The sequence below is a fragment of the Hemitrygon akajei genome, chromosome 8 (assembly GCF_048418815.1).
Source record: "Hemitrygon akajei chromosome 8, sHemAka1.3, whole genome shotgun sequence".
Taxonomy (NCBI): Eukaryota; Metazoa; Chordata; class Chondrichthyes; order Myliobatiformes; family Dasyatidae; genus Hemitrygon; species Hemitrygon akajei.
The window spans coordinates 35,173,563-35,188,800 of record NC_133131.1 but is presented as its reverse complement, the minus strand read 5'-3'; the positions used below and the strand labels follow the sequence as shown (position 1 = coordinate 35,188,800).

Below are 15,238 nucleotides of genomic sequence, written 5' to 3'. Positions count from 1 at the left end.
AAATTCAGTTTGCTGAAAATAGCATTACAGGTAGATAAGGGGGTGAAAAATCTATTTAGCATGCTGGCCTTCAACAGTTAGGGTACGGAGTATAGGAGTTGGGACATTATGTTGCATTGTACAAATTGTTGGTGAACTACACTTGGTGTCGTGTATACAGCTTTGGCTAGTCTGTTATAGGAAAGTTGTACTTAAACAGGAAAGAGTACAGAAAAGATTTATAAGGATGTTGCTAGGACTAGAGGGCCTGAGTAATAGGGTGATGTAGTCCAGCTAGATCTTTACTCCTTGGAAAGTAGGAGAATGAGTGGCAATGTTATAGAAATATTTTAAATGATGAGAGGCCTAGATAATATAGATTGCAATAGGCTTTCCCCATGGTAGGGGTGTTCAAAACCACAGGGGCATAGATTAATGGTAGAGGGGAAAGATTTAAAAGGGCCTCAGGAGAAATGTTTTCAAGCAGAGGGTTGTCAGAGCATGGAATGAGCTATTTAAATGGTTGAGTGAGGAACTATCATATCATTTAAGAAGCACTTGAATAAGTACATAGAGGGCAGGGCTTAGAAAGATATAGTCCAAACACAGAAAACTGAGACTAGCATGATGAGCACTGGGTTCCCATGGTCTTGGTGCTCAAAGGGTCTGTAACCATATTGTGTTGCTCTATGACTCTATGTTGAAAAATTTAGCAGGACAGATAGCATCTGCAGATAGAGAAACAGTTTTGGGTTGAAGATCCTCCTCAAAACTAAGAAAGGGAGAAACTACATCTGAAGGAAGATGTGAGAGGGCAATGGATGGAAAAATAGGCAATACCTGTAATAAGTTGAAATGATGTAGCCATTGAATAGCAGTTAAGCTCTTTTGTCTTTGAACATGCAACTAATACAAAATCTGGGTAATGGCCTAAGACGTGCTGAGCAGGCCAGAATATAGAAACAAAAACAAGGGAGAAAGAAAAGGGAGGGGGTAAAGGAACAGCAAGCACAAATCACCAGTTGTGATACAAACAAGTTATCTGGAGTTGATCTAAAGATAGGTAGAGAGGTAGATAGTGTAGAAAAACAGTGATTATGCAGAAGGACTTGGAAAGATTACGACAATAGGTGAAGAAGCGGCGCAGGGAAGTGTATGGTCATGCACTTTGATAGAAGGAATAAAGGCAAAGACTGTTTTCTAAAAAGGAAGTGTAACCCTCTCACCAGGGCTCGTACACCAACTTGGCTGGTTAGCTATGTCTGCTACCAGTCACATGACTCAGCAGTGAGAAGGCCACCTTTCAGAAACAATATACATCGAGAGTCAGTAGGATTTGGGGTTCAACCAAACAGGAATGTTGGGATATTCTGATTAAAAGAATCTTGATTTGAGCGAATGCCGTTTTAAATACTACCAATACACAGTTATTGGTAGCCCAGAAATGACAGATCATTCAGCACATAAAATTATAAAGTATATTTACCAAATTTCTTTCAGAAATCTCTTCCCACCCAGCTCTCTACATCCCACAATCTTCATTGACTGACACAACATTCCATTACATTCAGAAACACAGGAAAATGTGCAGATGCTGGAAATCCAAAGCAACACACACAAAATGCCAGAGGAACTCAACATGTTAGGCAGAATATATGGAAAAGAGTAAACAGTCGATGTTTCGGGCCGAGACCCTTCTTCAGCACTAAGAAGGGAGATGCCTGAATTAAAAGGTGGGGGGGGAGAGGAAAGAGACTAGATGGAAGGTAATAGATGAAGAAAGGTGGGTGGGAAAGGTCAAAGGATGGAGAAGAAGGAATCTGAAATGAGAGGAGAGTAGACAATAGGACCAAGGGAAGGAGGAAGGGACCAGAGGGAAAGCATTTGCAGAAATCAGAGGCACTTGGGCATCCTAATGTAAGATTCAATGTTAAAAAATCTTGTAAGTAAATTTATTATCAAAGTACATATATGTCACCATATAAAACCCTGAGATTCATTTTCTTGCGGGCCTACTCAATAAATTCATTATAGAAAAATAACCATAATAGAATCAATGAAAAACCACACCAACTTGGGCATTCAACCAATGTGCAAAAGGCAACATGCTGTTCAAATACAAAAAAATACACAATAATAAGTAAATAAGCAATAAATATCAAGAGCATGAGATGAAGAGCCCTTGAAAGTGAATCCATGGGTTGTGGGAACATTTTAGTGATGGGGTGATTTAAGTAGAGTGAAGTTATCCACTTTGGTTCAAGGGCCTGATGGTTGAGGGGTAATAACTACATGGAATCTGGCAGTGTGGGTAGTCCTGAGTCTCCTATAACTTCTTCCTGGCTGGCAGCAGTGAGAAGAGGGCATGACCTGAGTTGTAGGGGTCCCTGATAATAGATACTGCTTTTCTGTGTAGATGTGGAGAGGGCTTTAACCATGATAGACTGGGCCATATCCATAGAATTTCCATTCACGGGCACTGGGGTTTCTATACCAGGCTATAAATGCTACCAGTCAATATATTCTGCACCACACGTCTATAGAAATTTGTCAAAGTTTTAGATTTCAAGCCAAAACTGTGCAAACTCCTAAGGAAATGGAAGTACTACTGTGCTTTCTTCATAATTGCACTTCTATACTGGGTCAAGGACAGGTCCTCCAAAATGGTAACACAGAGGAATTTAAAGTTGCTGACCCTCTCCACCTCTGATCTCCTGAAGAGGACTGGCTTATGGACCTCTGGTTTCCTCCTCCTGGTCAATAATTAGCTCATTGGTCTTGATGAAGAAGTTGTTGTTGTGACACCACTCAGCAAAATTTTCAATCTCCCTCCAATATGTTGATCATCATCTCCTTTGATTCTGCTTACGTCAGTAATGTCATCATTAAACTTGAATATGGCATTGGAGCTGTGTTAGCCACATAGTCAGAAGTGCAAAGTGAGTAGAACAGGGGGCTAAGTACATAGCCTTGTGGTCACCTGAACTGATGGAAATCTTAGAGGAGATGTTTTTGCTAATTCAAACTGTCTGGGGTCTGCAAGTGAGGAAATAGAGGATTCAATTACACAAGAAGATACTGAAGCCTAGACCTTAAAGCTTATTGATTAGTTTTCAGGGGATGATAGTATTGAATGCTGAGCTGTAATTGATAAAACTGATGTAAGAAACATAGAAAACCTACAACACAATACAGGCCCTTCGGCCCACAAAAGCTGTGCCGAACATGTCCTTACCTGAGAAATTACCTAGGGTTACCCATAGCCCTCTATTTTTCTGAGCTCCATATACCCGTCCAGCAGTCTCTTAAAAGGCGCTATCGTATCCGCCTCCACCACTGTCGCCGGCAGCCCATTCCACGCACTCAACACTCTCTGCGTAAAAAACTTACCCCTGATATCTCTGCACCTACTTCCAAGAACGTTAAAACTGTGTCCTCTCATGTTAGCCAAAAGCATCTGACTACTCACACGATCAATGCCTCTCATCATCTTATACACCTCTATCAGGTCACCTCTCATCCTCCGTCACTCCAAGGAAAAAAGGCTGAGTTCACTCAACCTATTTTCATAAGGCATGCTCCCCAATCCAGGCAACATCCTTGTAAATCTCCTTAGTTTTGCTACAACAAGTGTATGGGACATTGGAAAAAAGTTGAATTTCCCCATGGGGATGAATAAAGTATCTATCTATCTATGGCTTCTATATCCTTCCTGTAGTGAGGCGACCAGAACTGAGCACAGTACTCTAAGTGGGGTCTGACCAGGGTCCTATATAGCTGCAACATTACCTCTCGGCTCCTAAACTCAGTCCCACGATTGATGAAGGCCAATGCACCATATGCTTTCTTAACCACAGGGTCAACCTGCACAGCAGCCTTGAGTGTCCTATGGACTCGGACCCCAAGATCCCTCTGATCCTCCACACTTCCAAGAGTCTTACCATTAATACTATATTCTGCCAGCATATTTGACCTACCAAAATGAACCGCCTCACACTTAACTGGATTGAATTCCATCTGCCACTTCTCAGTTTTGCATCCTATCAATGTCCCACTGTAACTTCTGACAGCCCTCCACACTACCAACAACACCTCCAACCTCTGTGTCATCAGCAAATTTTCTAACCCATCCCTCCACTTTTTCATCCAGGTCATTTATAAAAATCATGAATAGTAGGGTCCCAGAACAGATCCCCGAGGCACACCACTGGTGACCAACCTCCATGCAGAATATGATCCGTCTACAACCATTCTTTGCCTTCTGTGGGCAAGCAAGTTCTGGATCCACAAAGCAATTTCCCCTTGTATCCCATGCCTCTTTACTTTCTCAATAAGCCTTGCATGAGGTACCTTGTCAAATACACTACATCTACTGCCCTACCATCATCAATGTCACATGTTTAGTCACATCCTCAAAAAATTCAATTAGGCTTGTAAGGCATGACCTGCCTTTCACAAAGCCATGCTGACTATTCTTAATTATATTATACCTCTCCAAATGTTCATAAATCTTGCCTCTCAGGATCTTTTCCATCAAGTTACCAACCACTGAAGTAAGATTCACTGGCCTATAGTTTCCTGGGCTATCTCTGCTCCTTTCTTGAATAACTGAACAACATCCGCAACCCTCCAATTCTCCAGAACCTCTCCCGTCCCCATTGATGATAGAAAGATCATCGCCAGTGACTCAGCAATCTCCTTCCTCACCTCCCACAGTAGCCTGGGGTACATCTCGTCCGGTCCCGGTGACTTATCCAACTCGATATTTTCCAAAAGCTCCTGCACATCCTCTTTCTTAATAACTTCATGCTCAAGCTTTTCAGTCCGCATCTTGGCTGATTCATAAAAGGTTAACATGCAAATTGAGTTAGTAGTAAGGAAGGCAAGTGCAATGTCAGGATTCATTTCTAGAGGATTAGAATATACAGTAAATGTAAGCCTGCAGTACTGAGGCTTTGTAAGGTGCTGGTCAGCCCACATTTGGAGCATTGCAGACAGTTTTGGGTGCCATATCGAAAAGGATGTGCTGGCATTGGAGAGGGTCGAGATGAGGCTTATAAAAATAATCCTGGCAAGGAAAGGGCTAACATATGAGGAGTGTTTGATGGCTTGGTTTTATACTTGCTGAAGTTTAGAAGGACGAGGGGCAATCTCATTGAAACCTAGTGAATATTAAAAGGCCTGACAGAGTGGACATCAAGAGAATATTTTCTGTTGTGGTGGATTCTAGGACTAGAGGGCAGAGTTTCAGAACAGAGGGATGTCCCTTTGGAACAGAGATGAGGAGAAATTTCTTTAGCTAAAGGGTAGTGACGATCTTTTAAATTTAAAGCCTTTTGCTAATGGTTCTATTACTGGTATCTATAACTTGTTGATTGATTCTAGACAAGACTTTTTAGATAAAATAAAAAAAGCTTGGGAGGATGACCTAAATTGTCAGATTTCTGATGATAGAAGGAATAAAATTCTTAAATGGGTTAATAAATCATCCTTCTGTGCTCGTCATTCTCTTCTACAATTTAAAGTGGTTCATAAAGCTTACATTTCTAAACAGAAACTCTCCAGTTTTTACCCGAATGTTTCTCCACTTTGTAATAAATGCAACTCCGCTGATGCCTCTTTAATTCATATGTTTTGGTTTTGCCCTACAATTGAAAAGTTTTGGCGGGAAGTATTCCATACCTCTCTCAACTTTTTAGGGTCCAATTTGACCCAAATCCCCTTACTGCCTTGTTTGGTATTATTGCAAATGAAGATATAACTTTAAATACTCCTAACCTACAGGTTTTAGTTTTTACCTCTCTTTTAGCAAGAAGAGCAATCTTGCTTAAATGGAAGGAGTCTACCCCTCCTACACATCTTCAATGGCTATGTGATATTATGTCGTATTTAAATTTGGAAAAGATCCGCTGCTCAGTCTTAAATTCGAAACAATCTTTTTATGATATTTGGGGACCTATCCTAAATTACTTTTCCAATTTATAAAGTTTAACAGTGCACAGACTTTTATGTATATTTTCATCTTCTCTTCTTAAGTGAATATGTTTTTTTTCCTAATTATCCATTGTCATCCATCAGCTTTTTTCTTTGGTAGTTGGTAGGGGGTTGACTTTTTTTATATATATAAAAAAATTATTTTATGATGTATGACCTATCTTTAAATTTTTGATTACAGAGTGGTATACCTTTATGTGTTATGCTATAACATTTTGATCAATTTTATTACAACATATGAATGTACACAAGTTATGTTGAGTTGTATCTATGTGTTGCACTCTGTAAATCTTTTTTTTCTGAATAAAAATATTGTAAAAAGAAAGCTAAAGGGTAGTGAATCTATGGAATTTATTGCCAAAGGCAGTGTGGAGACCAAGTCACAAGGCATATTTAAAGTATAGGTTGACTGATTTTTGATTAGTAAGGGTGTCAAAGGTTATGGGGAGAAGGCAGGACAATGGGGTTGGGAGGGAAATTAAATCAGCCATGATTGAATTGCAGAGCAAACTTGATGGGCCGATGGGCCTAATTCCACTCCTATGACTTACAGTTGGAGAATTCAAAGTTGAATCCTGCAGGCTTTGATGTATCCAGATGTAAAATAAGATGCTACTCCTTAAACTTATGTTGGAATTTATGCCTGGGGGACATTTTTGAGGAAATAAGTGCCTTAAATTTTTTCTGGAATTCGGACCATACCGCAGTTCAAAAGCATGAGCTGTCAATGGTAAGGTGATGGGAGCATTCTGGTTTAGACTCATTAACAGCAGCTGAGCAGTCAGATTGTATACCATATACAATCAAATTATTATATTTAAAAGTACCAAATAAAGAATTGCACATCTTATTCCAGTGGGAGATTTTTAATGCAAAAAAAAAGTGCTGATAAATGGTAAGATAAGCTTTTTATGAGAGAGTACAGGGCTTTATTTTAGTGGTTTTGGGGCAGTTTTCTTAGTCAATGTGTTGCTACTCAAATGGGAAAGGTTCTATGTAGAGGAAGGAAACTGATGTAACTGTTGGCAGACATCAAAATATCTACACTTGAAAGAGAAAATCTGCAGATGCTGGAAAACCAAGCAACACACACAAAATGCTGGAGATACTCAGCAGTTCAGGCAACATCTATGGAAAAGAGTGCAGTTGACGTTTTGGGCTGAGATCCTTCAAGCAGGACTGCTCAAGGGTCTCAGCCAAAAACGCTGACTGTTTACTCTTTTCCATTGATGCTGCCTGGCCTGCTGAGTTCCTCCAGCATTTTGTGTGTGTTACACCAGAAAGAAGTAGCTGAAGAGACCGTGGAGGCATTAGTAGTGATCTTTCAAGAATCACTAGATTATGTAATGGTTCCTGAGGACTGGAACATTGCAAATGTCACTCCACTCTTTATGAAGGAAAGGGGGCAGAAGAAAGGGAATTATTGGCCAGGTAGCCCAACTTCAGTGGTTGAAAAGATGTTGGAGTCTATTATTAAGGATGAGGTTTCAGGGTACTTAGAGGCACATGATAAAAGGGCCAAAGTCAGCATGGTTTTCTAAAGGGAGAATCTTGGCTGACAAGTCTTTTGGAAATCTTTGAGGAAATAACAGACACGAGAGTCAGTGGATATTGTTTAGTTGGATTTTCAGAAGGCCTTTGACAAGGTGCTACATATGAAGCTGCTTAACAAGCTATGAGCCCATGATATTACAGGAAAGATACCAGCTTGGACAAAAGATTGGCTGACCAACAACAAGCAAAGACTGGGAATAAAGGGGGCCTTTTCTGGTTGGCTGTCAGTGAATAATGGTATGCCTCAGTGGTCAGTCTTCAGACCACTTCTTTTCACATAGTATGTCAACGATTTGGGTGAAAGATCTGATGGCTTTGTGGTCATGTGGAGGGGCAGGTAATGTTGAAGAAGCTGGGTGTCCACAGAAGGACTTAGATAGATTGGGGGAATGGGCAAAGAGGTGGCAGAAGGAATATAATGTAGGGAAGTATATTGTCATGCACTAAGGCACAAGGAATACAGGTATTGACTATATTTTAATTGGGGAGAAAATTCAAAAATCAGATGCAAAGGGACTCATGCAGGATTCCCTAAAGGTTAACTTGCAGGTTGAGTCGTTGGTAGGGAAGGCAAATGCAATGTTAGCATTGATTTTGAGAGGATTAGAATACAAAAGCAAGGATGTAATGCTAAGGCTTTATCAGGCAATGGTCAGACTGCAGGCTTGGGCCCCTTAGAACATAGAATAGTACAGCACATTACAGGCCCTTCAGCCCACAATGTTGTGCTGACCCTCAAACCCTGCCTCCCATATAACCCCCCACCTTAAATTCCTCCATATACCTGTCTAGTAGTCTCTTAAACTTCACTAGTGTATCTGCCTCCACCACGGACTCAGGCAGTGCATTCCACGCACCAACCACTCTCTGAGTGAAAAACCTTCCTCTAATATCCCCCTTGAACTTCCCTCCCCTTACCTTAAAGCCATGTCCTCTTGTACTGAGCAGTGGTGCCCTGGGGAAGAGGTGCTGGCTGTCCACTCTGTCTTATCCTCTTAATATCTTGTACACCTCTATCATGTCTCCTCTCATCCTCCTCCTCTCCAAAGAGTAAAGCCCTAGCTCCCTTAATCTCTGATCATAATCCATACTCTCTAAACCAGGCAGCATCCTGGTAAATCTCCTCTGTACCCTTTCCAATGCTTCCATATCCTTCCTATAGTGAGGCGACCAGAACTGGACACAGTACTCCAAGTGTGGCCTAACTAGAGTTTTATAGAGCTGCATCATTACATCGCGTCTCTTAAACTCTATCCCTCAACTTATGAAAGCTAACACCCCATAAGCTTTCTTAACTACCCTATCGACCTGTGACCCTTATCTAAGAAAAGATGAGTTGGCATTGGAGATGGTCCAGGAGGCTCAGGAGAATGATCCTAGGAAAGAAAGGTTTAACATATGAGGAGTGATTTATAGCTCTGTGCCTGTACTCACTGGCGTTTAGAAGAATGAGGGAAGTTACATTGCAACCTATCGAATATTGAAAGGTCTGGATAAAGTAGATGAGGAGCGGATGCTTCCTCTAGTGGAGGAGTCTAGGACCAAAAGGCACAGTGTCAGAATTGAGGGATGTCCATTTAGGATAGAAATGAAGAAAAATTTAGCCAGAGGGTGGTCAATCTGTGCAATTTATTGCCACAAACGGATGAGCAGGCCAAGTCATTGCCTATGTTTAAGGTAGAAGTTGATCACATAATTAAACTTGTTTAATCAGGCCATCAAAGGTTACAGAGAGAAGGCAGAGAATGGGGTTGAGAGGGATAATAAATTAGCCATTATGGAATGGTGAAGCAGACTCAATGGGTCGAACAGCCTAATTCTGTTCCAAAGCTTTATAGTCTTATGATCTTAGTCAAAATCATAGTATATTCAGGCCAAGTGAACAAAAAAAGGAATAAAAGACATTTTTGATTGGACAGGTGACTAGAGAGAGCAAGCAATTTCAAGTTCTTGGGTGTCAAGATCTGAGGATCTAACCTGGTCTCAATATATAAATGCAGCTAAAAAGAAGGAAATACAGCAGTTTTATTTCATTAGGAGTTTGAGAAGATCTGATCTGTCACTTAAAACACCCAAAAACTTCTACAGATGTACCGCAGAGAACATTCTGACAAACTGCATCACTGTCTGGTATGGGGGGGGGGGGGGGGGGGTACTACTGAGCAGGATTGAAAGAAGCTACAGAAAGTTGTAAAATTAGTCAGCTCCATCTTGGGTACTAGCCTTCGTAGTATCCAAGACATCTTCAAGGAGCAGTGCCTCAGAAAAATGGCGTTCATTATTAAGGACTCCCATCACCCAGGACATGCCTTCTTCTCATTGTTACTGTCAGGAAGCAGGTACAGAAACCTGACGGCACACACTCAGTGATTTAGGAACAGTTTCTTCCCCTCTGTCATCCGATTCCAAAATGAACATTGAACCCATGAACAGCTCACTTTTTTAATTATTTCTGTTTTTGTACTACTTTTAATTTTACTATTTAATATACATACTTAATGTAATTGATATATGTGTATATTTATTTCTATGTTATCATGTATTGAATTGTATTGCTGCCACTAAGTTAACAAATTTCACGACAATGCCGGTGATATTATGCCCAATTCTGAAAAAAAGTGTGTTAAAATATTAAAAAATTAGCAACTTGCTGATGACAATCAAGGGCTAAATTTTGACATGATTCTGAAAGATCACAGATATTTTGAGAACATTAGCTATTAAACCATTCATATTTCAAAGGGGTACACAATCAGTATGGATAGGGTGTTGTTAATAGTGTCAATAACCTTGGCCTCAGATGACCTGACTTGAATTCAACCTTCACACACAAAATGCTGGTGGAACACAGCAGGCCAGGCAGTGTCTATAGGGAGAAGCACTGTCGATGTTTCGGGCTGAGACCCTTCGTTAGGACTAACTGAAAGAAAAGATAGTAAGAGATTTGAAAGTAGGAGGGGGAGGGGAAAATCCGAAATGATAGGAGAAGATCGGAGGAGGTGGGGTGAAGCTGAGAGCCAGAAAGGTGATTGGTAAAAGGGATACAGAGCTGGAGAAGGGAAAGGATCATGGGACGGGAGGCCTAGGGAGAAAGAAAGAGGGAGGGGAGCACCAGAGGGAGATGGAGAACAGGCAGAATGATGGGCAGAAAGAGAGAAAAAAAAAAGGAGGGGGGAAAAACTAAATATATCAGGGATGGGGTAAGAAGGGGAGGAGGGGCATTAACAGAAGTTAGAGAAGTCAATGTTCATGCCATCAGGTTGGAGGCCACCCAGCCGGTATATAAGGTGTTGTTCCTCCAACCTGAGTGTGGCTTCATCTTGACAGTAGAGGAGGCCATGGATAGACATATCAGAATGGGAATGGGATGTGGAATTAAAATGTGTGGCCACTGGGAGATCCTGTTTTCTCTGGCAGACAGAGCGTAGGTGTTCAGCGAAATGGTCTCCCAGTCTGCATTGGGTCTCACCAATATATAAAAGGCCAAACCGGGAGCACCGGAAGCAGTATACCACACCAGCCGACTCACAGGTTAAGGGTCGCTTCACCTGGGAAGACTGTCTGGGGCCCTGAATGGACAAGGGAGTCGCATAGGGAGCAATCCCTGCGAAAAGCACAAAGGGGGGGGGGGGGGGAAGATGTGCTTGGTAGTGGGATCCCGTTGGAGGTGGCAGAAGTTACAGAGAATTATACGTTGGCAGCTTGATGTTTATTTTTAGAAGCTTTTTGAATGACGCATGGCTCCGGGGTTGTACCCCCAACGGTTTTCTTTTTTTTTCTCTCACTTTTCTTGCTTAGTAGGGTTTTTTTTAAATTCACAAAGATTTTCAATCTTTAAGATAATTTCTTTTCTTTGAGGCATTGTAAGTGTTGTTACTCTGATGTACCTGTGTTATTTTTGATTAATAATAATAAAAAGATTTGAAAAGAAAGAGAATTATACGTTGGACCTGGAGGCTGGTGTGGTGGTAGGTAAGGACAAGGGGAACCCTATCCCAAGTGGGGTGGCGGGTGGATGGGGTGAGGGCAGATGTGCGGGAAATGGGAGAGATGCGTTTGAGAGCAGAGTTGATGGTGGACGAAGGGAAGCCCCTTTGTTTAAAAAAGACATCTCCTTCGTCCTGGATGAAAAGCCTCATCCTGAGAGCTGATGCAGTGGAGGCAGAGGAATTGCGAGAAGGGGATAGCATTTTTGCAAGAGACAAGGTGGGAAGAGGAATAGACCAGGTAGCTGTGAGAGTCTGTAGGCTTATAGTAGATATCAGTAGATAAGGCGTCTCCAGAGGTGGAGACAGAAAGATCAAGATATATTGGTGAGACCTGATGCAGACTGGGAGACCGTTTCGCTGAACACCTACGCTCTGTCCGCCAGAGAAAACAGGATCTCCCAGTGGCCACACATTTTAATTCCATGTCCCATTCCCATTCTGATATGTCTATCCATGGCCTCCCCTACTGTCAAGATGAAGCCACACTCAGGTTGGAGGAACAACACCTTATATACCAGCCGGGTAGCCTCCAACCTGATGGCATGAATATTGACTTCTCTAACTTCTGTTAATGCCCCTCCTCCCCTTCTGAACCCATCCCTGATATATTTAGTTTTCCCCCCTCCTCCTTTTTTTTCTCTCTTTCTGCCCATCACTCTGCCTGTTCTCCATCTCCCTCTGGTGCTCCCCTCCCTCTTTCTTTCTCCCTAGGCCTCCCGTCCCATGATCCTTTCCCTTCTCCAGCTCTGTATCCCTTTTACCAATCACATTTCTGGCGCTCAGCTTCACCCCACCCCCTCTGGTCTTCTCCTATCATTTCGCATTTCCCCCTCCCCCTCCTACTTTCAAATCTCTTACTATCTTTCCTTTCAGTTAGTCCTGACAAAGGGTCTCGGCCCAAAATATCAACAGTGCTTCTCCCTACAGATGCTGCCTGGCCTGCTGCATTCCACCAGCATTTTGCGTGTGTTGCTTGAATTTCCAGCATCTGCAGATTTCCTCATGTTTGCTTGAATTCACCCTTGGAGGGTTTCAATATGTTCTTAGCTGGCCATGCAATTTTAATTACTTATTTTCCCTGCTGCATTAGTGATGCATTAATGAATGTTATAGGTAACACAGTTCAGTAATATCAAATAAAAGATGCAATGCAATTGATCTTTACCCTGATAATGACAATCAGCTTATTCTTTCATTGCAAGTATTCCAATTTAAAGTTGCAATCATCTCAATAAACCTATTAGATACTTATAACTACAAAAATAAACAAAGCAGCATACAAGTGTGAGTATTACAACATTTATCTTCTGTAGGAGGAGACTGCTGGTCTATGGAGAAAAAAGACTTGAGCTTGATAAAGTACAATAACCTCAATGCTTCTGAGGAACCTCTGGTCCATTACCATTTCAAAGATAGAAGGAACAGTTAAAACAGAACTGAGAATTTCAAGGACATGCATTAGAAGGATATTTAAATCCTTTGAAAATAGAGAAAGGAATAATACACAACTTCACAAACTACTCACTTGCTCACCCCATCAGATACCTACTATGCAACTGGTCATCAACTGGTATACAGCAAGTCCAAACTCCCAATAACTACAACATGGTAATAAACAGACAGCTCATCGTTATAATATTGGTTGGTATTGTCCAAAACGCAAGGGATAATTCCCCTACACAACTTCCTGATCTGTATGAGGTCTTTACAATTATTTCAGAGTGCAGACAGAGCATCAGTTCCACCTCATCTAAGGGACCACACTTCCATCAGTGCAGCACTGTAGGTATTGCATGTCAAGTCTCTGGATTAGGTGATGGGGAACTAAGAAGGCCAGAAAGGTTTAATCAGATTGAAATCATGACTGGCCAAGAAATCCTCAAAGAAAAACGTTAAAATTCAAGCAGAAAGTTTTCAGTACAACTTGAAGAACATTGCAGTCAGACAAGATCAAGTGAGACTTGTTAAGATATTGAAAGTTCATTTGCAGAATTTTGTTTTTTGAAAATCAGAATGATGATCTGATCTCAGGCCTCAGTTCATCATTCTGATTTTCTAATAAAATTTCAACAGGTGAACTTTCAACATCTTATATAATCTCCATCATATGTTTTGTAAGGCTCATGGCTCTCTAATTCTGTTACCTTTTTCCACCGGTGATTCAACTCCATTAAGTAGTTGGGGCTGACTGCGGGAGAGTAATCCAGATGTATCTGAGTTGACAAGGGTGCTGGTTAGTAGATCAATGTTTCCAGCTTGCAGACGAAAGTGCTCCAATTCCTGGGAGAGAAGGCTAAACTGCGTGCTTTGACTCCTACATTTCTCTTCAAGATCTCGTACCTTTGCCTAGTGGAAAAGATGAAATGATTATGTTCAATGTATGGAAATTCTAAGCTGCAGCATATTAATTTCCAATCTGGTACAATGCTTAATCACTATAATCTAAAGTCTAGGATTTGTCTCACTTGGTCCTCAACACTGCTTGTAAAGTATGTATGATGTTTCACAGAGGTATAGTACATATATTGCACCTTGAACATAAATGGAGAAGCTGAAAATAAACAGGCCTTGTTAGAGTTACATCTCATTTTTAAATGAACACCTGGAATTTTTAAAAAGAAATTAAGATATAAAGTACCTTTACACATTATCTTTCATGACCTAAGAGTACTCTCAAATTTTTTACTTGCCATTTAAGGAGTTGCTGTTATAAAGAAGGCAAAAACACTCAATATGGGAACAACAAGATCCAATAAACTGCAATGTGATAAATAACCAGATAGGGTCCAGGCTGAGTATAGGGAGTTAGGAAAGAGGTTGAAGAGCAGGACTTTGAAGGTAGTCATTTCTGAATTACTCCCAGTGCTGCATACTAGTCAAGGCAGGAACAGGATGGCAATACAAGTGGCTGAGGCAGGGGGGAGAGTATCGGGTTCTTGAATCACTGGAACCTCTTCTGGGGCAGAAATGAGCTGTACAAGAGGGACATTTTTGTTTGTTTTTTTTTGCAGGAAGGTGAGATTTGGGTGTTGATGATTGTGCTGCCTTTCTTTCTTGGTTTCATGGCTACCCAGAAAATTTAAGAATTTTAGAGTTGTTTACTTTGGTAATAAAAAGATTCTTTTGAATCTTTTACTTACTGTAACTAATCTAAATTTACCAAGTACAGTAAATACAGAAAATATTTTCTTCATTTAACTTCAATTTAATATTGTCTTAAAACAGATCTTTCTGATTCGCATACCAAAATCTGTCTAAGTTGTGTTTCAATTCATATTACAGAAGTATAATCCCTAAATTGTTTACTCAAACTTCAATCCTCTAATCTTATGTTGTCAATATCTTGATGCTGCATTTCTCAGGTTACGCGGACAAGAGACCAGAATGATAAAGGGGTAAATTTTATGTAAAATTAAATAACAGAATTTTGATTTTATAATGATTTGATTACAACACACTGCCTCAGTTTGACCAGCTAAGTTACAATTTATATCATTAAGGAATTATCCATTTACATCACAAATAGGAAACACCTTAATTTTTGAAAAGTAAAACATTGTAGCACTCTCTTGCATTAAAAATTGTAGAAGCATTCCTCTGGTGACTCATCACGTCTCACAAAGCATTGCTAAGTGAATCACATACAGTTAATTACAGGGGTGTATACAATAGTTATATGGAATAGTAATAGCCATTTTGACAAGACACTGCGAACAGCGGTA

General features: G+C 40.7%; 1 protein-coding gene across 8 annotated transcripts in view; it reads right to left on the bottom strand.

Moving 5' to 3' along the window:
- The window catches only part of LOC140731787 (RIMS-binding protein 2-like), a 311,475-nt gene that overhangs the window by 62,013 nt on the left and 234,224 nt on the right, over nt 1-15,238 (bottom strand). For all 8 annotated transcript variants that reach the window (XM_073053584.1, XM_073053582.1, XM_073053583.1 and 5 more), the window contains one exon: nt 13,661-13,862. In XM_073053584.1, coding sequence (XP_072909685.1) covers nt 13,661-13,862 — 202 coding nt within the window. The remainder of the gene's footprint in view (nt 1-13,660; nt 13,863-15,238) is intronic.